Source organism: Melanaphis sacchari, unplaced genomic scaffold (assembly GCF_002803265.2).
Source record: "Melanaphis sacchari strain LSU unplaced genomic scaffold, SCAv2.0 Contig111_pilon_pilon, whole genome shotgun sequence".
In the NCBI taxonomy this organism is placed as follows: Eukaryota; Metazoa; Arthropoda; class Insecta; order Hemiptera; family Aphididae; genus Melanaphis; species Melanaphis sacchari.
Window position 1 is genome coordinate 1,108,654 of NW_020270431.1, and position 27,245 is coordinate 1,135,898.

The 27,245-nt window shown below is 26.5% G+C and overlaps 1 protein-coding gene across 6 annotated transcripts; it reads left to right on the forward strand.

Annotated features, from left to right (window-relative positions):
• Positions 1-371: 371 nt before the first annotated feature.
• Positions 372-24,861, forward strand: LOC112603811. Of its 6 annotated transcripts, none has more exons than XM_025352574.1 (18): positions 8,946-9,417; positions 14,598-14,658; positions 15,948-16,143; positions 16,227-16,440; positions 16,513-17,452; positions 17,528-17,804; positions 18,076-20,145; positions 20,404-20,525; positions 20,643-20,789; positions 22,151-22,243; positions 22,332-22,778; positions 22,833-23,172; positions 23,245-23,411; positions 23,477-23,794; positions 23,887-24,166; positions 24,225-24,356; positions 24,461-24,526; positions 24,631-24,723. In XM_025352574.1, the coding sequence occupies exons 1-17, from the start codon at positions 9,386-9,388 to the stop codon at positions 24,505-24,507; spliced, it is 5,883 nt and encodes a 1,960-aa protein (XP_025208359.1). In that variant the 5' UTR covers positions 8,946-9,385; the 3' UTR covers positions 24,508-24,526; positions 24,631-24,723. The 6 variants fall into 6 exon arrangements, with proteins under 6 accessions (XP_025208360.1, XP_025208359.1, XP_025208358.1 ...); XM_025352576.1 differs by having other exon boundaries at positions 8,947-9,417; positions 24,479-24,526; XM_025352575.1 differs by lacking the exons at positions 8,946-9,417; positions 24,461-24,526 and adding an exon at positions 372-843 and having other exon boundaries at positions 24,631-24,861.
• The last annotated feature ends 2,384 nt before the right edge of the window (positions 24,862-27,245 follow it).

Genomic DNA, 27,245 nt, shown 5'->3' on the forward strand with positions numbered 1-27,245 from the left:
AATAATGAAAAAAAAAAAAACCGTTGAGCCGCCGCCCGGAACGTGACTGCCGTCTCGGAGCGGAAATCCAAAGAGCCAAAGTCCGCGGGGGAGGGGAGAAAGCCAGTATAATATTTTATTGCCGGCTTGTTTCTCAAGTTTCTTTGTGGCCCGCGTGCAAAGAGTTATAATAATAATAATCAGGCGACCCCGGCGTTACTCTGTGGCGTGCCTTCTCGCCGCCGCCGAAGCCGACAACCAGTTTTTGGGTTCAACAAGTTTGTCGGACGACCGGTGAGCGCGCGCACCGCGTATATCGGCCGCCGATGCACTCCCACCACCGGTAATGCCGCCGCCGTGTGACCGTTGCCGCCACTGCTGACAAGGCACTGTACATACTACATACAGACTGGCGTGTCTAGTTGAACTGTTCGTTGTGTTCTACGGCTACGATTATTATTTTTTTTTTATTATTCGTTATTATTTCCTTCTTCTTCCTTTTCCCCCAAACCCCACTCGGCACTCCGTCGAAACTCGGAATTCCTTCGTCCGTCCGTTTCGTGGTGCGCGTCGCGTGTGTACATAAATATTAATATAATATATTTCATTATTATCATCGTCGTACCTATCAGAAATTCTTACGGTGTCGGTTTTTTTTTTCTGATTTTTTTTTTTCGTACGTCCGTTATTATATTATATTCATAATATATTATACGCACCTATCGTCGAATTTCGTTTTCCGTCCGATTTCAGTGTGGCGGATGTGCGTGCAATGTGTTCGTTTTATTTGTTCCGTGTTCAGTAAGTGCCAGATCACAGGATTAACGCGTAGGATTATTGTTATGCCGGTGAACGTTTGGAACGGTAAGCGTACCTTTGTTAAAAAAACATCTCTCACATTTTACCTATATGTGTAGCATTATACATATTATAATAATATAAACCATTTGACAACCCGGGCTTGTCTGATAGGACTGAAAAAATTTCGTCAAATTTGCATTGTGGGTTTTGGACGGGTATAATATTACAGTAATACAGTATTATAATATTATGTTGTTTAGTGTATATGTATGCATGCGTGTGTGTGCATGTATGCGCGCACTCGCGAGTGTGTGTTGGAATGCGAACAGTTTGCCCCCTAGAAATCATAGCCGTCCACCAACCGGCTACCCAGAGATTTCCTAGTGAATACTGAATTCCAAACACTGGTAATTGCATTCCCTGTGACAAGGTTGATGACTTTGTGTGTGTGTATATGTGTGCGCACGGAGTGTAGACTTTAATGCCCCGAGGCTGTAGAGTATTAATCCTAATCATAGAATAATATTATGTAAATTTACGGTAACTGTGGATTCTTCTAGGAGGTTTGCCAAGTGTTGCCGTTGATATATATATATATTTTCAATATTTTTAGGAAGGTACTTCTAACATTATTCTATAATATTGAAGCATCTTTTGATAATATTTAGTTTATAATATACGCACGTAAATAATGTAAGAGCTGATTTTCAATACTAAAATTTTGAGTTTTGGTAATTAGTTCCCCACTCGTATTTAAATCTAAATTGAACATTTTTAATATTACATATTCATAGGAGTTTATAGTCTTTACTTTGAGTGAAATGGTTTGATGTTGGTACATATACTTTGGTATTTTCTTACCTGTCTCGGCCAAATATGTCTTCAATTGTTAGTTTTCTACAGTACGTGTTTTTTTGAAAGGAAATGATTCTGGACAAAAATCACATTCTTGTAGCTCGTATTGATGTATGGAAAAGATTTTTTCAATTTCTTAAAGTGAATATGATTGTTAAAAAAATATTTTTATACGATACCTAGATACTTAACGGTATACTAATTACTAACTATTTCTTCTACAATATTTAACATGACAGTATTTTATCGTAATTAATAATTTATTAATAATAAGCGGTTATTGACGTGTAAGACAATTTTTAATGAAATAATAAAAAATGTATAATTATTATTAGTCTATGTCTACAATCTACATAATATATTTTACAATTTTATAAATTCGTTAATTGAATAAGAAAAACCATTGGGATATTGGATAACCATTACAACACATACTAATTTATAGTATATAAATATAATTAATGCAGTTGAATTGTACCTAAAAGTTAGATAAATATCTATATATTATAAATTATAATAAATGATAAATAAATATATTATCCGTATTGTAAAATTAAAATTAAAAAAAAATAATTAGGTAATTTACGAACTAATTAGTGAATTCAGTACTTTTAAAGTTTGATATAAATGGATCATTTCAATAGAAATTTCCATGTACCTAATATAAATTTGGATAATTTTGTTTCCTATAAAAAATCAACATATTACTATTAAATGATTCTAATAATTTATTTAAAATGGTCCAGGCAAGGATGTTGTCGATAAAATACTAATTTTTGGCCCAGCCCTACGTGGTTTGGAATATTTTATAGAATTATTAAAAATAGTATTATAATTAAAAGGTTATCTATTATATTTAATATAATAATAAAACAACAAAATATTGACAATTGTCTAGGCATACACACAAACATTTGATCTATCTTTATAAAAATATATTTTAAGAGGATGCCGCACCCGCACGTGTTATTTCTGTCTTATATATTATATACAACATAGCAAATTTTGTTCAACAGAATCCATTTTATGTTGTTAACTTTAACATTTGAGTAAATTTACCTATTATCAAGCTTAAATGTAAAAATTTTATCTAGGTAATGACATAGGCTTTTATTGATATTTTAATTTTAAGCTGAGTTATAGCTATATAAAAATATTGAAACTTTAAAATGCTCATAACTCACTATAAAATTATAATATTAATAAAAGCCTATGTCATTACCTAGATAACATTCTTACATTAAAGTTTGATTTACTCTAATGTTAAAGCTAACAACATAAAATGGATTCTGTTGAACAAAAATTTGCTATGTTGTATATACGTAAGACAGAGATAACACGTGCGGGTGCGGCGTTCTCTTGAATCTGGAATGTATTAAAATAATAATATAAGTTGGTACAAATAGGTATTATTATTTATTTTTAATTCTATAGAGGATTTAGGTTGATTTTTTCTGTAGAGAACAATAAGTAAATGAGAAGAGGGTAAAATTATATAAGTAAAACATTCGATGGAAGAAGCCACCCATTAATTGGCGATCTATTATATGCAATTTAAAAAATATAACTACTAAAAGTACTTTTATATAAATAAATTACTTTTAAAACTTTTATAATTTAATAATTTTACCTTAAGTAAAATTATTCTTCTTTAAATTTTCTATTCAATCACATATTTGTGAGGAAAAAAAATGTATTTATTAATTTATGGATATATATTTAGTAGATACTAAATAGTTCTACTTCAATAAATACGAGTTTAATCGAAATATTAGATATTTTTGTCTTAAATCAGTTAGGCATTTAAAAAAATACAATATAATGTTTAGTATATTATACTTTACAAATTAGAGTAAGATTTAAATTATAATATATAAACAGCAATTTTTGAATTTTTAAATTGTATCATCATAATATGTTATTAAATATATTTCAAAAAATTAAAAAATAAGAAATAATAAAATTTTGACAAGTTAAACAATTAAATTAATCTCATTAAAACTGTTACTTTCTGGATACCCGCAGTTAGTTTTTATTATCACTTATAAAAAGTTAGTACTCCGAACTTGTATGAATGAACTTGAAAAATATTTTTAATCATGTTAAGTTTACACACTACGACTAAATACTAAACCAATCAATACAATTTAGAAACAATTTACTATTTTTCATTTTTATAGTTAATAATTATTATCTTGGTTTATATTTTTAAGGTAAAAATTTGAATTGTCAAAACTATTATACAATATTATAAAGGTATTTTAGGCATAATAGGGTTATAATTACAGTAAATTTTTAGTAACTCTCAAACTATAAAGGTAAAACCCGGGTAAAAATGAATTCAGATAATCAACATCTTGAAATAGTATATGATTTAATCAAAATTAAAAAATAAATAATAATTAGATAGACATAAGTTATTAGGTATAGGTTATATTATCATTAGTTATAATTATAAATATAATACATGCTATAATACTCAAATTTATATTAATGGTTCATTAAGAACTTCCGTCTTACAAACGTGCATTATATCAAATTTTACGTTCATCTATTTTACTTGGTTATTTTTAAAATTAGAGTGAATGGACTTTTTATGCAATTTCAATGTAAGATTATTATCTTGAGCATATTGGAGGCTTTTAATAATTATTACAAAGCATATTATGATAATTTTAAAATTATCATAACTTGTCTCAAAAATAAAGTGGATTATTGTGGACGTAAAATTTGATATCGTGATTTTGTTAGACGGGATAACAGACGTGAGCGCGGTATCTTTATAGTTATAAATGTACTCTTTTCTAATGAAAAAAAGTAAAACTTTAAATATGTAATTATTACATCATTAGTCACAATAGTCACTGATATCTTCATATTGTAAAATGTTATTAATAAAAGATTATCTTGATTTCAAATACCAAGTTACATTGTTATCAGTGTTTAAATTCAGGAAAACAATTTGTCTTATCAAAAATTATTTAGTGGATTAATATTACCAATTTTTTTTTTAGCTATTATTAGTTTTATTAATTGAAATCGAAAATATACTATACATTTTTGAAATATATTAAAAAATTTTAATCGACTATTTGTGGAGTAATTCTTATAACCTACCTAATATAAAAGTTATAATAAACCAAATTAAAAACATTTTAAATTTTAGTTTATGATTACTGATTATTGATATTACTAATTAGTTTTTAACTTCTCGTTGGGTTTCTTCAATTTTTTTGCAAGATATTAATGAATAATGAATTTATAACTGTACAAAATATAATACGTATTATGTTATTTTATCAAATATAAAAGTATATTCTACCTATATACTTTATAGAATTATACTAACTTGTATAATATTTATCTCATAGTCGTACAAAACGTGCGTATTTCACGATTTATTATAATTTGACATTTAAAATGGAATATGATTCTTATTCAAGTAATAAACATCCGTGTGATTCAATAATAATATACATAGGTAATTTTGTCTTAGTGTAATGGCATAGTACTGATGACTAACGTATTAAACGTTGATAATGTATTTGTATATACTATATATATTTAAAAAACATCAAAAGTACAAGGTCATAAAAATATTTTTGTAGAATTGTAGTGTAATAATATAATATACACCCATCTTATTTAGTAAACATACAACTGTTAGGCAGTTAGGCTAGTTATTAAAACAGTAATACAAAACCGTTTTCAATGCATAATTATTACTATTGTTATTATTTGTTAATATTTTATAAGATTATACATGATAAAAAATATAAATTAAAGTTTGGGATATTATCCAATCAGAACCAATAATAATAACCTCTCATATATTTTAATAAATATTTTTGAACAGTATAATTTGAACTTATTTAAAATATATCTCATACATATTTTAAAATTATTTGTGGTAAATCAAGGTTAAACCAAAATGATTTATTATAAATTAACTTAAAACGTTGAGAGGATCACAACGCGCTATTTATTTTTTCTTTGACCATTATAAAAAAATGTACGTTCAGTAGAAATAATTTTGCGTTGTTTTTTTAGCTTCTTAAAGCTAAATCTAATCTTAATTAGAGTGAATTAAGTCATTACCAAACTAAGTTAAGACTTGTATCTATATTTGTACTCAAATTCACTTTATTACAATATTTAAATTGTATTGTGGTATTTGAGCATTTTTATATCGTAATATTTTACATACCCATAAGTCATAAAATGCATACATATTGAAGTATTGTAAAAAATCCAACGTACAAAGGCAGATTAACTTAAAGTTTGATAGAAGTATAATATAGTAACCCAAGATTGTTTCTGTTGAACGTAATTTTGGCATGTGCTTGACTACTGCTTGTAGTGGGTCAGAGTGGAAACAAATGATATGATGACATTTTCGAAAATGTTTTTAGATTCTAAACAAAATGAGGAATGTACTTATATTACTTAAACAAAAATTATATCTAGTTTACTTTAAACCTCATTCTTCAATTTTATTGATAATTTATTGAAGTGTACTATTCTACCTACATATATATGGCTACACATAATAAAAATATTTGTTATCTCAATTTTAATCTAGCTCTGCTCATAAATGTTAGTTGAATTTTGACCACTGCGTTAATTGTTTGACTATAATATTTTTGCTGAGTTAAGGTTAAAATTTAAAATACAGGCAGAGTACTAGGTGTCTGTGTATCTGTCATTAAAAGTTTTTTTCAACTCTTTATTTTCTTGACTAACGTTTCTAACATTAAATTTTGTTGATTTTCAAACATAGCATTAAAATAATAACGGTGTAACATTAGCATTACCGAAATAGATTATCTTTCAACCTGTCTATTAAAAAAAAAAAATGAAATCTTACCGATATAAAATATATTAAAGTATAAACCATATTTTCCATAGAAAACTGATGTATCTCTCTTTTTTTTTTTTTTGAAATGAATGTTAACAGTTCATAAACTTAAATATTATCGTCTGGATTTCTCTTTCAAAATGTCAACATTTCCTATTTACGGTTATAAAATCACTCGTCTGTTATTTAAAGATTCATTTAACAATATGTATGTATTTTTGTCGCATCGTTAACACGGCTCATTACCTTTCTAATTTAATCTTTTAACACACTACATTAATTACACTCCCATTATATATTTATCTTTATTATTGTAATAATTATATTAGTTAGGTACATACTTACATTATTTTGTAATTGTAGACTTGCAGTGTGAGCTGTAGTTTTAAATTAGATAGGTTTCATTATATTTGATCTTATTTTTAAAATAAATTTTTCATTAGTCATTTACTTAATAAAATATTTATCTACTTGTATATTATATTTATGTATTATGATCATACCTCAGAAGTTATTGAATATTTTGCATGTTTTTTGTAGGCTATTTATCACTCAGCTAGAAATTAGTATTTGGTTTTATGACACTACGAAAAAAATATCTTAAATTACTTCTTTTTTTTTTATTATTTTAATTTATAAAAGATATTTATAATCTGTTTACACAGGATAACATAATAATGAGTAAATAGATAAACATATAGAGTACTATATGTGGCAATGTGATGGAAAAGAGTGTCCATTGACACTATTTTCAATTTAAAACTTAGGTGATAAGCTGCTAGAATACTTATTAAGTAGTAAGTGTTATTCATTAGATCACGTAGCCATTTACGTTTGAAATGACGGAGAAGGTTGTCAGGCAATGTGCGAACAGAGTTTAAATATAAGGGAATTTGAGCGATTAAAGGAGATTTTATGAAATTTATTGTAGTGATAGTAAGCAAGTGTAGATATTGTTGGTATGCTGAAGTCACGATGTAGGGTGCGATTGCTGACGTACTACTAGGAAGCAAAGTTACACTAGATCATATTATTACATATTTATTAATTTTTTTGTTTTAAGAACATATTTCTTTATGTAGGTAAAACATTTTTCGTTTTTAAATAATATTTAAGATTGTATTATTCATTTACATATATTTTTTGAATGGAATAAAATTCAAGCTAATAAAAAAAAAAAAAACTATGGCCTAAAGTTATTTCAATAATTATTTGTTTTAATCTTTTAATAAAATATTTTACAATAAAAAATGTTGTAGTTTTGATTTTGATTTATTTTGAATTTTTATGCTCACCAAAATATTCTTCCGTTTAAAATAAACACGGTGCGTTGTTGCTGTGCGGTTTGATTACAGTTAGACATAGTAAATACTGAATATCATATAATATATACAATGTATATTATACCTATTCCTCAGGTAATATAAATTATTATTAGCATACATATATACTTGCCGACTTGCCGTATACCATAAATATATATATATACATTATAATGTAGTTACGTAGTTACGTAGTAAATAGTATTATATTATTCAGTTAGTGCGGTATAAAATAATACTAAACAATGACTGCTTTTCGTTTTTAAAATACAGTCAATTTTTATACATCAAATTCTAAATTTAAAAAGTGTAATTTACATTTCAATGACATTACTTTTGTTACTTAATACTTATTTTAAAATTTGTATTATACAGAATGATTCTTTTTCGCTAGTTTATGACATTATTTTTTTTTTTTTTTTTTTTTTTGGATAATTTAAAACCATTAAAAACCCTATTCATTTTAAAATAAATACCTTACATAATTAAAACTAAAAAAAAAAGTAATGAGTCAAATTTTCTAAGATGAAATTGCTATTTATATAATAAGCATACTCGCATTCGTCAATCGAATTACATATTAATAATATTTATTCATTATTATATTGATTTATAACATAACTATGTATCGTTGATGTTGTTCATACCTATATATTTGACCAATATTCCCACGGGAAAAAATATTAACTTTCTGATGGTTTCAGTAGTCAATGCCTAGGTAGACTTTGGAAATAAAAACACTATAAACCGTTTAAATTCTATTTTAACTTTTTTTTTCGAAGTAACTTGACTTTCCTTTTTTTCCCAATTTATCCAAGTTTCTCTTTAATTATCGAATAGTTTTACGCATTCTCATAAACTTGATTGTATACTATACTGGCAGTTTATTCTGTTATTCTGTACTAGGATAAAAATGTTTTCTTATAGAAACCTCACCATGTCTATGTTTGTCAGTGGTTATGGACATGAAGACGACAAAACACAACAAGTGTATCTAGGCCATAGCATTTGGACGCATGTGCGAACCTGCTACCCACACTGTATCTCAGTTTTTGCGCGCGCGCATGCGGACCCTTTTCCATTGCTTGGTAACATACGGAAAATTTTGTACAGTCAATCAGTGCATTTTCCAATGTGCCGCGCGTCGGATAATCGAGCGACTATCACGTTAAAACGTTTTACGCGTTCAATCGCTAAGTTTTTAATTACACTATTTCTCACGAGTTGTTGTTTCTCTATGCATTCGTATTCTATTTTACTTTTTTCGAAAAATAAATAATGTCAATTTTTATTGTTTGTCGTATTCACAATTAATGGATATATAACAATATAATGACTCGAGTGTCATATGACCCACATTTCGTTCAGTTAATTGGTTTGGTGGGTGGTTGTTGCGATTTGTACGTAGCGCCATCCAAAAATGTTATCGTACCGCTCGCTTCGAGTGTAACGACCGAACCGTTCGATACAATAATATTGTAGCCCAAAGAAATAAAATACGCGTCAGAGTGGTTTCACAGCATTCCATTGTAATCTAACAGCATAGAATACGGCAAAATATCTACATACAATGTTTCCCTGTTTTTGGAATTTCTGGTCATGGTGAGTATAGTACGCGCTATGCATTTTGTGTGTCATACCGCAAATTACTATTGAATTTGTGTGTATGTGTGTGTGCGCGCGCGTGTTTGTGTACTGTGTAACATATACTTATTACTTTTGGAGTATGTATAAAAATAATACACTGAAAATAGGTGTACCGTTGTATGCGTGTTCGTGTCAAATATTCAAATACGCATGAATGAGTGCCAAGGTGTCGTAAAATACTTAAATGTAAACAAGAACCTACCACCAAGCGTTTAATCGATAAAATGGTAGACAACTAGTTGATGATTATAATATGTATATACATTATACATACATTATAAAATGTTTATTCTATTTATTTAATTTCCTATTTGTATATCTACATTTAATTTATATTGTTTTTAATCGTTTAAAAAAAAAGAATAGCGATGACTAGATTGATAACTGATAACTAGGGTTCGGAAGTTATTACATATGCATGTTTTTTTTTTTTTTTTTGAGCTATAGATTTATTGCTAAATAAGTTTGAGATTAATTTCACGATTCCACGAAAATAATATCATAAGTTTATAGTGCAAATTTTTGTATATTTAGTGATTTTGTAAATTTAAGAGCATAGTTTTTAATTACCTATACTATTTTTGAGACCTTATTTGATGATTAATAATGTATTTATAATATAATTTGAAGATTTAATAATAAAAATACTTTTTAATGTATATTTTATTTTGGGGGTTTTCATTAAGTATTAATGTATCGTGTTTTTCAAATCCTTAGTTGACGTAAAATTTCCTGTTTTTATTAATGAATATTAAGTATATAAATTATAAAATATAACAATATTTATATTTATAAAAATTGTGAGTAGAAAAAATGAAAAGTTCATATGTGTAAAGCATATTTAGAACTTTTTAAGTGCATCAAGTTCCGGTCCCTACTGATAAATGATGATTATTGATGATTTTAATATCAAAAGTCTAGAAATAAAAATTGAAATATTTTTAAATATTCGGGGTTTTTACAAAGAAGTAACTAAAAATATGTATAGAATTATACTATTTCGTGTAAAATATATTATATTAATGTTTTTTCATTGACTTTATAAAATTAACCACAATAATAACAATTTAATTAAGATGGACAAAAAAAATATTTTTAATAATTGTAATATGTCAAACACAAAATCTTGTAATATAAATTATTGCCTACTGCGGGACAGTTTTTTTTTTTTTTAATAGTTATTAATAGTTATTTAAGGAATGTATTATCTTTATCTCAAGTTCACTAAATGTGTATGATTAATACAGATGACAGGAAAAATAAAGATACTAATTTTCAAAAAGAAGCCACCTACAATTATAAAACAATTTATTTTATTTTTGTTTATTTAATAAATCACGATAACATAATATCCGTATCATAGTTATTTAATATACATAGGAGCGGTCTACCAATGAATTAAATTGTGGTTTACTGTAATAATAATAATAATAAAATTTTTGTATTCAGTCTAGATAAAATACAATTTTATTATTTTATTAAATTTAGTGTATTACTAAAAATAAGTAATTACTAAAACAAAAATGATTTATAATATTTAAAAATAGAAACATTTATATGATAATTATTAATAAATGTGTAATGTCTTAAATTAGTTTTAAATTTAAATTCCTGCATAAACATTTTAAAGTTTTAATTAAAAATATTCTTTATTAGTAGGATTTGAAAAATATGTTTCTAATGACGATATATGTTTAGAGTTTTTATTTAGTATAATATTAAAAATGTTATGATATACTCCATTAAATACTTATACTCTAGGTTCTAATTTAAATAATATGTATTTACCTAGGTATTTTTAATCTAAAATCTCTTAACTGCTATTTAGTAAATGACTTATCTGCGTGAACTTATTTGTTAAAAAAATACATTGTGTGTGAGACGTATTTTTTTATTAGTAAGGATTTTATTATAAACAAAGAAACTACTTAATGAGCATTTAAATTACGTGGGTTATTATATAAGTAGTGGTTTAGAGGGGGTAAATGCTAAGTCTGATATAATATCTCCATTATCAGCATGACAGCATAATAAAATCAACTATTAACATCATAATGCACTATTGTTGATTATCATTAAAGTCTTATTAAAATATTTATTTTGAATGCAGCTCATTACCAATTTTAATTTTATTACATTTTCTATATATATATAGGACATAGGTATTTCATCTTTAAATACCATTGCAAATTTATAATATAATAGATATTGTAATTTTATTTGTTTTAATATAATAAGTCACTTATGTACAATAATTATTCCAAATGGGTACTGTATTTCTGAAAAATTATTATTTTTTTTTTATTATGTATTATTTATAATAGAATGTTAAAAGAAATTACTCTAATTTTATAAACTTTTAAAAGTTTATAAATAATGAGTACCTATACCTTGTATGTAAAAATACGTACACGTTTTAGTCGTGTTAGGGTAAAAACGTCCCTGGTTAATAAGAGGGTCGTTATAAAAAGGGGGCTTTTTATGCACACCCTTGTTTATTGTGAGATGAAGCCTAATATTTTTAGAATTCTGGTCTCAAACATTGCCAAACAAAACATACGAACAATTATTGTTTGAAATATAATACAATTGGAAACCCCTGAGTTTTAATTTCTTTTTGCTTATTTTAAACACGCGAATATAAAATTTATGTTTTCTGCTATTCTTTCCAGAATAAATAATAAATTAAAATAAGATATAAGTACTTTTTTAATTTATAGTCCAATTATTAATATTATTATATTTAAAAAAGCAATTTTAATAATAATCTTCATATTTTCACATTTTCATTATTTTTACTTCTATTTTTATTAAGAAAATATTACAATCTGTATACTTTATACAATAAGTAAATTATTTTAGACAATATAATACAGCGCACGAATATCGTGCAAGGAGTCCATTGACACCACTTAAAAAAAAACAAGAAATATGTATAAAATAAGTATGATAAACTGAGTTAGAGAAGGTCTCTAGCCCATTTTCTTTTAAGTCGGCGTAAGGGATTATAGAGACTAAATATTAGGGGGTTAGGATGGTTTTGTTTGTCACTGTGGAATTATATTATATTTAAAATATAAAATATCTCGTAATTATATAAATATGATGTAAACTACAAGACGTGTTAATTATAAAACAGAATTATATTGACTTAATTTCAGGTCCGTCGTAAGATATTTTCCGCCCTAAAGCAACGCATGGCTTGCTTGTATCCTAGCGACGGGCCTGCTTAATTTTAAATAGTACTACCATTATTATTTATTCTATGAAGCAATTTTGTTGTACTGTTATATTTTTGTTTATTAAAATGAATTATCGATAGTATAGCCTAATTCGTTTATATACATTTTATAGCTGCTGGCTGTAGATGATACAATAAACACGTAAAACATAATAAAAGTTAGACAATACTATTTAGGATTTTGGTTTGACAGATTACAATTTTCAAAACTAATTAAAAATCATTGACAAACTAACTTTAGTTTTTATGTTACGAAAATTGAGACGTGTTTGAATTTAAACAAGTATATAAAATCCAAAAATTCTTGTTTTCTTAAATTGTAAATTTTTTTCTGGATAATTCAAAGTCGAAAATTAATTCGGTATTTTTAGTTAATACGATAACTATTAATTGAAATTTGTTTTCCATTTGTAAATCCACTTATCCCAAATCTGCCAATGTTGTCTACCATTTTTGAATTTTTGACATTTAATTAGTGTGTTATATAATTCCAACAATATCTTTTTTGATACAAACCAGCGCTAGTTAATTTTTAGTTAATAAAAAAATTAATAAAAGTAATGCAGATTTATGGTAAATGTTCAAACTTGAAACTTAAGTTACGCGTTTTGTTTTAAGCTGTAATAATTAGGAGTTGGGTATTTATGAGTTATACGAGCTTGTGACCATATTGTATTTGTTTAGCATCATTACAGTTATAATTAATAATGAATTACTAATTATATATTTGTATTTAATAATTCATTTTTAGGTATGTACGTAATACGAGTACGTATGCCTATATGTTAGGATATAATATATTTGGTTAATGAAGTTTACATGATTTAATCATATTAGTTTATAAATTATAATGTAAGCGTTGATTAAATTGGTAGGTATTCATTTATTGATTTATATTAAATAACAAATTTATTTGCATATAATTTATGTATAGCCATTTCCAGCATACAAAACGACCTACCGTTAATTTTTTTTTAATATTGTAAATATTTTGAAAACATTCTATTTTTATTTTTTACTTATCAGGTATTTTGAATTTATCAGCGTTTTTCTTCAGTTTTTCCGTTCATTTCCCGATCATTGTGGTAATTTCTAGTTTACCTATACTTATTTGTATAATTGTAAACAAGGAATATTGTTGACATATTCTGTTTTATATTTGTACAAATATCCATTTTATTCAGTTTTATTCACCAATAAATATTTTAATTGTATTCCAATTAACAAATTTTTTTTTAAGTTTGGTATTTTTCTATATATTTACAGTTTATATTTATAAAAAAATAATAATACATATTTAGTGAAAATTAAAAAGTTTGCAATTTTTTATTCAATAATAATTATTACGACGAAATTTAGCGAAAAATGTATCCATTTATAATTATTTATATTTTATTCATAAGATTTACTTTAATACCATCAGTAGGTAAGATATAAAATTAAATTTTTGAAGAAGATAGGTAAAAAATTTTTTTATATCATCACATTTTATATATTTTTATATAAAATAATGTTAGCACATAAATTTTACAATGAGAGAGCCATTCATTAATATCTTAGAATGTTTTTTTATAAATATTATTATTATGTTCATTTTTGATTAATAATAATAAACATAATTAAAACAGAAATAAATATTTTTACTGTGTACCTATGTGAATTGAAATCTTAATTATTGGAAATATTTTATTGTTAAGTCTTTTCTTAAAGTATATATTTTACTTTGGTAAAAGTAAACCTATCTTATAAGCATATAATGTACTGTTATATCAAATGCCCATAAAAAGAATTAATATTTTTTTATTGATAATTTTAATATAATATTAATTTTAATCAATACTCTTGTTCATTAATTATTTTATTGTTATTAATTAAAATATTTAATTAATTATAGGGTAGAACCAGCTACAACGTCAGCAAATTCCAGAGTTGTTACAATGGCTACATTAAAAAAGGTAAAAAAAAAAAAAAACTATTTTAATGAAATTAATGTTTTCTTTTTTTTTAATTTCATGATAGATATAAATACTATGTTAATTAGTTATTTTAATTTTTAATAAATAATAATATTATCCAAAGAGAATAAATGTGATTATTTGAATGTAGTAGAAAACAACAAATTATAATAAATATCCAATAAAGAATATATTCTTCCTAAGAAAGATGACCTTGTACTTTGAAAACATGACCACCTATTATGATAGATATTAAAAAACCATCATGACATGTACACTCTTTTTTTCTTGTCTAAAGAAAAAAAAATCCTAAGATATTGTAACAAGATTCACTGAACCGTGATTTGTATATCAGGAGGAGTGACTAGGTATTATTGTAACATCTTTCCTGCTATGATTTATTTCTGACAAGATTTAAATTTTTTACTTTTGATTATACTTTCAATCAACAAAGTAAAATAATACCTTTATAAATATTGTACATAATATGTAGAAACATATTATATGTGTACCAATCAAATTTTTAACTTTTACTAGTAAATTAAATGAAAAAGATCTTTACTTTTATGTTCCATTCAGGAATAACTGATTATAACATATTTATTATTTTTAAACTTAAAATAATATACTTAAATTGTTTAAATATTTCTTGACTATTCTATAGATATTAATTTAACATAAATTAAATAAAATAAAAATTGGTAAAAAACAATAGTAAATTATTAAATTAGAGGTTTTAGAATTAAATGTATTTTAAAATGACCCTTAACAAAATTATTTTAAATCAATATATTATTTTGATAATAACTCGATACATTTATATACTTAAAAAAATAAAAATAAAATGTAAAAGGGAATCTTTAAATGTGATATATTAAAATTTAAAAAATAATCAATCCTAATATAAAAAATATTCCAAACAATTAATATTAATAGTACTATTAATATAACATTCAATCAAATTTATAATATAAATTTTATTGATAATTAGTAATTTTTACTTGTAATATTTGTCTATTTGAATGAATGATAGTAAATCTTTGAGCATTTACTATGTTAATATTTTTTACAATTTTGGACAAGTAAATAGTATCTTTCCAAAATGTATTATTATTATATTTTAATTTATAATAGTTAAAGCTTAAGTATATAATAATGTATAACTTTTGATTTAATGTTTATTGATTCTTATAAATAATTATTATATGAAACCAATAAAATATATCATTATTGATAGTAAAAATACTAAGCTTAAGTATCTTAACAATTGGTTTTTTAATAATTTTTAGAACTCTGTTGTTGTCACTCAACCTATGAGGAGAGCTATGATTGGATCTAGTCCTTTAAAATCTCCTCTTATTAAAAGACCACCATCTGCTTCTGTTACATTACAAGGCTGGCTTTATAAGCAAGGAAGTGAAGGCTTAATGTTATGGAAGAAACGGTGGTTTGTTCTTTCTGAATATTGTCTTTTTTACTATAAAAGTAAGTTATTGTTAAAATAAAAAAAAAATAGTTCAAGATAAACAATGAAAACTATTTTTTAATTTGTTTTTTTGTTGATTTAGATGAAGAAGAAGAAAAACTATTAGGTTCTATATTATTACCTTCATATAAAATATCTCCGTGTTGTCCATCAGAAGATAAAGTTTACAGAAAATTTAGTTTTAAGGCTGAGCATGATAACATGAGAACATATTATTTTGCTGCAGATACCAGAGAACTTATGGTTCAGTGGATGAATGCTTTAAGCTTGGCATCAATTCTACAACAAAACAATGGGTAATTATTTGTGTTTAACAAACAAAAATACAATTTTCTATAAATTTAATTTAAAAAATAATGTATTTGTAGCAGGTGTAATGAACGAAATAACACAAAACGATCCCATTATATTAATCAGTTAGATGCTATGGATTCAGGTTTCTTAAGTTCATCTTTCTACTCGACACCGCGGTCATATTACAGCAATGATATATCTTACAAAGCTCAAAACAATCAAATTGCTCAACCTCTTTATGCCAATGCACCTCCAAAGCCTAGACGTGTGACTGAAACACACGAAGATCATCCTCAAATAGCTCAACCTCAGTATAAGCCATTATCACTAGTCCAAAATTTAAATAGGTCTCAATTAAATAATTCTGAACGTCGAACCCCTGATACATATGGACGTCATGATGTCAAGTATTCTAACCATAGCGAGTATGAAGAAGTTATTGATGAATATGTACCAAGCCCTGTTAAATATAGAGAGAAAAAATATTCTTACAGACCTCATAGTGCTGATTTTTTAGAGTATGATGTAAGACGTGTCTATCAAACACCAACTCCTAGCACTAATTCTTCATATAAATCTCCAGAATATTACAATACAGTAAAACATGTTAAAAGACCAAAATCTAGTTTAGATTTTGTGGATAATTCAGATAGTTATTGGTCAGAAAATGCATATGCAGAAAAAATGAGACAAGCTTCTCAAAGTTTAAGTAAAGAGACAAATTTAAATCGCACAACAGCTTTATCATTGAGGCAACTTGGAATTTATCTGAACGATATAAAAGCTGAGCCAGTAGATGGGTCTTCCGTACAAATGAAAAGTCATAGAAACTATATAAAAGAACAAGAAAAAAGGTGGAGTGAATATGTTAACTCTTTTAATAGGTCAGCTAGTGCTAGAGTTGCTAGAAATGCTGATAAGCGTAACTACGAACAAAATGAACATAAAAGAAGTACTAGTTTACAAAGAAGAAATAGTATTGACTCTAGAGATAAAGAACGAAAATCACAGCAGGTTAGTAAAATGAAACTGTTTTAAAATTGTCTTTAAACAAAATAAATAAAATATTGTATTATAATTTATTTTTAGAGAGAAGAATCTATGAAACGTCTTTTAGATTGGAAACAACGAATGCTTCAATCTACTTTGACTCGCAAGTCTTCTGGGTCTTCTAATCGTGGTTCAGCTCAAAATGAATTATCTAAGTATTACAAAAAAATTACTGATAATCGGCTTAAAAATGAAGAAAAAACTATTGTTAATGGTACTAATAATTTCTACAATAGCAAGTATAATAACGACAGTTTTAGTTATTCTAAAAATGACTTAACAACCGAAAATGATTTCAACTATTCAGATGATGAAGGTAAGATAAATGTTTTATCTATACTATTAGCTTACTTTTAATATAAAATAAGTTAAGCAACTCTGATTACTAAATTTGTAGTATGCCTTAATTTGTGGTAAATGTATTCTTCTTATTCTGTCAGCTAACTTTAAGTAGTACTTATATTTTAACCTAATATTTACAAATGGATGATGTCCTATAAGGATATGTCCGAAGCTCGCTCTAACTGCATGTGCAAGAATATTTTACAATGGATTATTTAACAATTTTGGAAAATTATTTATCCTAGAAGTTAAAGACAGAGAAAGTCAAGTAGACACTCCAGTATCAGTAGTAAAAAATGTCCATGAAATCACTCCAGACTCAAAATACACCAACACAATTAACTTTTATACTAAACCAGTAATCAAGCAACATCTATCCGATGAGACTGCAAGTTCAACAAATTCTTATTTTAAAGATGATGCATTATTAGTAGACAGTAGACATTCAGATAGTGGATACGACACTTTACAAATGGGCAGTGTTCTATCATCTAAAGATCCTGATATTGATCGCCTATTAAAATTTGATTTTGGTAAAAAAACTAATGGAATACAAAATCTAATTAAAAACTTTGAATTTAATGATATGAAAGAACCACTTCAATCGTCTTCATATAGTTCTAATGAAGCACAAATTTCTTCATTGAAAAAAGAAGATGTAAGATATTCAACTGCTCAAAACCCTCAATCTGTAAGAGATCTATTAGCAAATTTTGAAAAAAAAAATGAACGTTGTGTATTTAGTGACACAGAAACATTGCTATATGAAACATCAAGTGATACAGAACCTGTTGAACCTACTATACCAAATTCAAAGCACACTGAAGCACTATCAACTGACGAAGATGATCCAGAAGTTGTAGATGTGTTGAGACAAAAAGCTGATCCAAATGATGAACAGTATTATTTGCCTATGACACCATCCAAAAAGTCAGCATTAGAAGAAGATATTTCTAAATCTAAGTTAGTGATAGTGGATTCTGAAGATCAAGAAAATTATGTTGAAATGACACAAAATTCTAAACCAATTCTTGCTCCATCGCCTAAACTAGACAAAAAATCACACTATGAATATATAGCTTATAAAACTAATTCTAATTATGAACCAGTTTATACAGAGGTAAAAAATAAAATTTTACCTGACATTCTCAAGTCGTCAACTAATGTTAACAATTCAATCAAATCAGATAGTTCGGATGCTGACGATGAAGCTTCAAAAGATTTAGATTCACTTGATACCCCTTGTCATCCTAGATTTAGTTTATCTGATACATTTAGACCAGCTTCTTATTACTTAGGAGCTGCAACTAATGAAGATACCCATGACTCTTCAGATAGTGATTTAGTTTCTCCACCACCCATGAACTTTGATAAAGACAATCAGCTTAAATCTATTAGAAAAAAAATGGAATCACTTATACAATCTGCTTCTGAATCAGATTCAGATTCAGGAAAAAAAGAAAAACAAACAGCCTTTAATGGAGACTTAGATTCAATTGGAAGTAGAAATGGGATGTATGAAATAGATATAAATTTAGATGATTATCTTGATAAACAGAATATAGAAGAATGTGATAGGTTCTATGAAAATTATTGTAAAAGTTTAGAGAGTAGACGATTAGAAAATTCTGAACCAGCACCTGGTGCCCCTTATTATTATTCGGACATATCAAATGGAAATTTGAGATCACTGACTCCAGAACCGCAAGGTGCAGAAGGATTTACAATGCGTCGTCGAAGTCGTTCACTTGAAGGTGTACTTGATGATACTGTTTATTGCAATCTAGAACCTAGAAAATGTACCTCTCCTAAAGAAGCAATATCAAGATTATTACGCACCGCAGAAATGAAATCACCTAGAGCAACTGAATTAGCCATTGTAAATTTACCACTGAGATCAAGGTCTTTAGATAATTTGGATGCTGAACCTGAAAAAAAAACTGGTCGTCAAAGTGCTGATATTTTGAATAGCAAAAGAAATGAAGCAATGTATGTTAATGAAGCGGTATTTGATCGTCATAAAGAATATAAGGATGATTACCGGTCAGTTAAGAAGGGTAGATGCAAGAGTGGATCCCAGTCTTTTTTAGAGGAGGGCCTATACCCGATGACCCGGCCACCATCAATGGAGCAACTGGACAGGGAGAAACTAAGACAGTGGGACCTCATGTCCACTGTCCCTGCCGTGATGTTGGGTGCAACGCGAGGGTACAATCGTACTTCAGAGAGACAAGTGATATTGACGCCTGCCGAATCAAACACAAGGCCGCCATCGCTAAGTCGCCGTTCAGACGAAACACCAACAAGCTCGCCAGGTTATTAAATAAAAGAATTTTTCCACTTATATAAAATTAAAAAAAAAAAAAACATTAAACTATATAGGTTATATAAAAATTATACTATTAGTTGACTATTAATGTGTACATTTTAGCAGTAATGATTTTAAGTATCAATATCGATATGATGTATACATGTTTTATAAACTAAGGTATTAAATAACACTGATTAGTGACATAATGTATGAAATTTTATGAATTAATATTTTAATACTGTCTATCATATTCATTTCATAGTGTCCGGTTGCGGATCAGCGATTGGACAAGGTCCAGTTCATCGAGAATACCAAGAAATCAATAAAATGATAAATGAAACAATGGGCAGTAAAAATATTTATTCTAGTAATAGAAATATTAGGGTAAGTTATGTTAAATTCATAATGTCCCAAATAATTTATATTAGAGTTATGCTTGATTTTGTTTCATTGCAATTTTTATTTATTTTATTATTTCTTTATATACATTTAAATCATTAGAATAGTCAATGGAACTTGACAGTTTCTGCTGGTGAGCTCCTAGGCCAAACGCATGAAGAATTAGTTTTATTATTGATTCAATTAAGAAGGCAAAGAGTTTCTATTTGTAAAGCAATGGAAATGTGTCATAATGATATTGAGACCCAGGTTTGTTTTAGTTATTCTAAAAATGTATTAAATGCTTATGAATGATTTATCAAAATATTATATTTTTTTTTTTTAGAATTTATTTTTTACTTTTTCAATATAAGTAGTGTTAATATGTTATACAATTATGATTTTTGATTTTTGTCCAAATTCATAAAAATGAATGTAAAAATTTACCTCAATCATTATTTATAAATAAAGAGCAGATATTTAGATTCTTAAAAGTTTAAACACAAAAAATAGTAAAAAAAAATTGTTAATAAAAATTGTATTCAATTTATTATCTTTTACTGATAATTTATTTTATCTTATGAATTAAATATCTATAATCTTTATTATTTATTAATTAATTATATGAAACGAAAATGTAGGAATTTTTTTAATGAATTCACATAAATAAATACTATTTTTTATTCATTATCGAGAAATTTTTTTAAAAATACAAAATAAAGTATTATATTTTGCTTATTTACAAAAAAATAGTATAACAACATTTCATAATTGGAGTCCCTGGTGCATAAAACAAATTTATAATTGACTTTGCTATTTTTGTTTGTATCATGTAATAGCAAAAACTATGAAATCTGAACCCTGCAAAATATATATTTAATAGTAAAAGTTGGCACAAAATTTAAAATTATTATTTTGTCTACCATCCATTAATTGAATCGATTATTTCAGAAACCCGTCAAATGCCATTTATTAATAGGTTTCTGAACTAAACACATTATTTGACTAAAAATTAAACAGCCATAAAGTTTCGATACTTGATGGGTTTTTGCACTAAACGAAGTGTTTTATTTCATAAAAAAATAATCTGAACCTAACACATTTTTCATCATTTTGGTGTTTGGCAGATTTCTGAAATAATCGCTTCAATTGTACATCATGTAATAGTATACTTAAACAAAAATAATTATTGCATTCCTTTTCTTTAGTAAATTATTTAAACTTAATTATATTTAAAGCAATTAATACGTTTTTAATTAAATATCAAAAAAAAAAAAAAAAAAATAGAAAACATTTTTGTGTATAAGATATTTAATAAGAATATGCACAATTTAATTATATTATAAAATATTGATAAAACTTTTTAATTTTTAAAGAGTTGAAGAAGTAACTTTAAAATTAAATTAATTATTAAAAAAGTAATTAACTTGCAACTTTTATCCAAGCTATTTATGTTTGATATTTGTAACTGATTTATACATATCTTTGTTGTTTGTTTATAATATTGAATTATATTTTTCATGTAATTAAAATTTGAAAAATATTTAATTTATAATGTTATATTTGTTTATTGTTTAATGTGTGTTTAGTTTTATTGAGTGTTATATTAAACAATATTAATTTTATTTTAGACACGATTGACTGAGCTGGATACTCCTACTAAAATAGAAAACTTGCAAAAATTAGACGAATTAAAAAAACATTTGTTGGAACTTGAAAAACAAGTAATTTAAATAAATGACTTTTTTAATTCAAATGTTTTTTGTAATATTTGTGTATTAATATATTGTGTCTATTATGAAATTTTAATAGTATGAAAAAGGAAAACCTCTAGTAAACCTTGTTGATAATATGGTAAAATTGGGTTCATTATATCAAGCTGGATCTGCACTTGAAAATCCTGATGGACTCTCAACACCAACTATATTAAAAGAGCGTCTAGAGTTTAATGATAAAGTACAAGAAAAACGTTTATTAGCAGAAGAAAATAAAGAATGGCAACGAATAAAACCAAGTGTTAACGATCTACAAGAAAAAGTTGATAGATTATATGATTTAGATCAATTAATGCTAGAAGAATCTGGAAATTTATTACATTTAAGGCAAGATAAAGAATTATTAGAGAAAGCTTTAGGTGGCCTAAGGCATAAAATGCAAGGTGTACATAGTCCAGCTGAGGAGGAACGGTATAGAAGACAGCAACATGTATTAGAACGTGAATTGAGCTCAGTTAGATCCGTATTAGCTAATAATTCAAAGGTAATATTACAATTTTAATATTTTGATTTTTAATAACTTATATATTACTTTTAGAAACTTGAAGAAACAGTTGCATCAAATGCAAGATTAGAATCAGAATTGGTAGTCTTGCGTCAAAAATTACAGTCTTCCAGACGTGTACCAGATATAGGAGCAGGAGGTCCAACTGTGGCTGCACTGGAAGCAGAACTCAGAAGAGTGCAATTATTGGTTGGAGATTTACAACGGCAACGTGAAGATTTAAGTGTTCAAGTTCGACAGCTTACAGAAAAGTCAAACACACTATCTATGCAAATGAATAGTGATGAAAATGAAATTAGGGGTAAGAAAAGACCTGCAAATGATTCATGGATTGAAACAGATTTAGATGACTCAATTCAAGAGGATAAAAAATGTAAATTACATCTCAATTTAAAATTTTAAATGTTAGTACTTAATAAAGTTAGATTATTTTCATTTTTTTTAGTTAACACTCCAAGAGAAAAACCACAAGAAATAAAAACAGTAAGAATTGTCAAAAGAGAATCAGAGAGGCGACAAAGAGATAGAGATAAATGTGGTGGTAATATTGGTCTTCCATTAACAAGCGTTAGTGTTAAATGTGTACCTGTTATTGAAGAACCTGACTATAGAGTAAGAAATAAATTATTTTTATGTATTTATGAAATTGCTTTCTAACTGTTTTTTACTGTTTTCAGATTGAAGATAATTATGTTAAAAAATTATCAGCACAAGAACAATTATTTGGCATAACCCCAGAAAATATTACATATGATAATATGTATCCAAATTTTAGTGTTGAAGATCATTCCATGCTTCCAAAAGATGATGCGCCTTTATCACCAGTATACCAAAGTGAAGCAGCCAGACAAATTGTTCAAGAATTATCAAAAAAAGATCAAAATGATAATATTGAGCAAAATGAATCATTGACCAAAAGACTGGTACCAAGAGAAAAGCGTAGACATCACACTGTCACAAGTGTCAGACCATTCTCTATTACAGAACCTTACAATGTAAATTTATAAGATATAATAGCTTACATATTTTACATTATATTAAATGAGACAATAATAGGTGTTACTTATTTAAAATAATAAATTTTTAGAGAGACGGTGGTTGGAGAGCTCGAGATGATGTGGACATGGAACGAGCTCTAAGGCCTGGTGCTCCAGATGTGGTTCGATCTACAATGAATAAGACTGATCCTGCAAAATTTAGTGCAGAAACTATAGATAGTATATTAGGAACACCTGGAAAAATATGTATACCAGAACGTTATATTCCAGAATCGGCTCCAGTGTCACCAGATGAGCGTAAAAAGAGAATGCACAAAGCTGAAGCTATCAGGAAAATGTTGTCAGAATCTACTCCTATGCTTTCTACAGGTACAACCGTGTTCTTAATATTTAATGTATGTTTACTTAGTGACTGATTGCTATTTAGAAGGAGAAAATGATGAATACACGACCGTTGGTAGAAAGAAGATGATCGAAGAAAAAAAGCAAAGAGACCATTTGTTGCAATTGAATCAAATACTAGCACAACAAGTTATGGAAAAAAGCAAATCAGTTGCTTGTAAGTTAAATTTATAACCATAAAATAAGTTTTATAAATGCATGAGTTTTTATGTTTTTATGTTTTCATGTTTTTTTTTGTTTTTATCTACCCTGCTTGAGTAGTCACACGTTTTGTTGTAGGTGCAAGTCCCACAAATACTAGAGACTGATTGGTTAAATAGCATGAAGGTGTGTTTAAAATTGTTTGACTATTGTTGTTTTGTTATTTTTTTTATTTTAAATAAGCAAAAAATAGATTCTAATATTTTTTATTTGTTAACATTTATTTATAGTAAATGCAATGGCTCAAGTGGGTAAAATAAAACGGTATTCAATAGATGACGATGAACGAGAATTATCACCAGAAGAACCTCTTCCATTATACCAGCAAAGAGAAAACTTTTATTCTTAAAATATTTAGGTTGTGTACCTGAAATGTTTAGGTTGTATAATGCAAAATAATTAGACTTTGAACTGTTAAAAATATTTTTTAAATATTTTAATTTTTGTTGTATAGTTTTATAGATATTGATGTTTTAATAATGTGGATAACACATAGAAAAAAGTATTATAACTTAATAAGTTAATTAATTATTATTATTATTTGTAAATAAAAAGTTTAGGTTTATTTAATATTTCCTCAATGATTTAGGAAATAGATATTTTAATTTTTATTATTTATTTAATTTGAATATTTTTTATTAAAAAAATTATAACTATTACTATATAATATGTATAATTTTTTTATATATATAAAAAATAAACAAATTGTTACTTCAGCTGTTATAAAATAATTTATAATCAAAACATGTTCCTTATTAGTTATTCACAAATGTTTGTGCCAATATTAAAATTAAAATTAAAAACAAGTGAAAACGTGTATTCATCTTTACTTTTCATATTTTATGTACTGATAGGATAGATTTATTGTATCTTGGATAGATATTTTTATGAATAAATATAATTGCATTATATATATTTTTTTTGTTAGTCTAAATTTTTATTTTTAGTCTTAAAAACATTTTAAGGTATTTTAGTTAAGTTAAATTTTAGAATATTTTATACATGTATACTGTAGAGTAATAACACTAATAACAGTATAGAGTATAGTTGATATTCATTAAAATGAATGAATGTAGATTAACAAAAAGAAATACAAACCAATCTTTTTTTCTTTAAGCAAAATGTAGTGATAGACTATGCTGGTGAGATACATATTAGGAAAAGTCTTGGTGGACAACAGCTAATAATGGGTTGTTATTTATTATAATTTATAACAAATAATTTAGAGACATTATTGATTTGTGGCTATAAAGAAAAATAATAAATTGAATAATATTGATGTAGAAAATATTGAAATTGCAAGAGATAAAAAAAAAACTATAAACGTTTTTACTAAATTTAATTTTATATTTTGTTTTTATAAAATGTAAATTATGAGTTATTACTAATTTTTAAGCGCTATGTTCTATAAAACTTCAAAATAAGTATCCATTCATATCCTAAAGTAATTTACATATTAAATCCAAGATAAAACAAACTTGAGAACCAGTTAAATACATTTTCTAGGCCAATTTTTAATCATAGTTTTCTATCTTTTATCAAATAGAAATGGCCATTATCAGTTGACTCGACATTTCAGTCAAGTGTTGCAGCTGCCACTTTGTTATAAATGAATATGCACAGGGTTCAGAAATTTAAATACTAAACATTTGGAAATATGTATTGAAATAATTTTTTTTCTTATTTTTATTTATTACAACACTTAAAGATTCCAATTATTCCTGTTATAATTTTAGATAGGCTCAATGAGCACAAGTAAAAACTTTCCTTTAATTTTCAAAACAAGAATTCTTATTATCTTTCTTATTTTTATTTACTTTTAATAGGTACTCTAAAATATAGTCTGATCCTGTGTATTTACCAAAAACTTCCATTAAATAACAAAATCTGAGCATTTCTGTTAACAATTTTTTTTATCGAAAGTAGCTTACAAGGTTTATACTATAGAAAAACTCGAGTGTTTAAGTGGTTTTACCGTTTTAGAGGCGTAGAAATGTGAATTGACGATAAAATTAACTTTGGAGTCCTTCGACGGCCTGAACCATCGAAAATGTAGAAAACAATGTATGAAATCATCCTGGACGATCGGCGACGTGTCGACGTACCATTGAAGAATAGCGAAGAGATCTGGAGTAACTTGGAGTTCAGTACAGAGAATTTCAAGTGAAGATTTGGGGATTAGACTGGTGGCTGCAAAATTTGTTCTTCGACTGCTAATTGATCAGCAAAAATAAGGTCGCATGGAATCATGCTCTGCTTTGAAGGTAAAATACCAAAATGACCCAAAATTTTTTTTCCAAGGTCATCTTACAGGTGACAAATTATAGTGTCATGAATACGATTCTTATACCAAGCAACAATTAAGCCATTAGAAGAGTTAACATCACCTTGCCCTAAAAAAGCGTTTTAAGTGAGATTAAACATTAAAATAATGTTCATTTGTTTTTTTTTGATGTGGAGTTGTCCATTCGGAATTTATTCCACTGGATCAGACAATTAACCAAACATTTTACCTGGAAGTTTTGAAAAGAATAAAGGTTATACAACAATTTGAGGCGGAAAAGGTCTGATTTGTGACAGTCGGGTACCTAACTGGTTTTTTTATCATGACAACGATCCGCTCACACAGCGCCCTTTTCTATGCATTGGATTTTGACCACTGTGCCGCCCCATCCACTCTATACCACTTTACTTACAGCAACTTATTTTTCTTATTTTTATTCTCCAGGATGAATAGAGACACAATGGTGAACATTGATGAAGTTAGGTAAAAAACTCAAAGGGGTTATCACTTATCAGGTACCTATCACAAAAAATAAATTTCAAAAGTTTTCCGAACAGTGGA

Bases quoted from the DNA above. Each gene is read 5' to 3' on its own strand.
- LOC112603811 (XM_025352571.1), top strand. From the start codon at position 9,386: ATGTTTCCCTGTTTTTGGAATTTCTGGTCATG. The intron at 16,144-16,226 runs GTAAGTTATTGT...TTGTTGATTTAG, and splicing joins TTGTCTTTTTTACTATAAAA to ATGAAGAAGAAGAAAAACTA. The intron at 17,805-18,075 runs GTAAGATAAATG...TATTTATCCTAG, and splicing joins CAACTATTCAGATGATGAAG to AAGTTAAAGACAGAGAAAGT.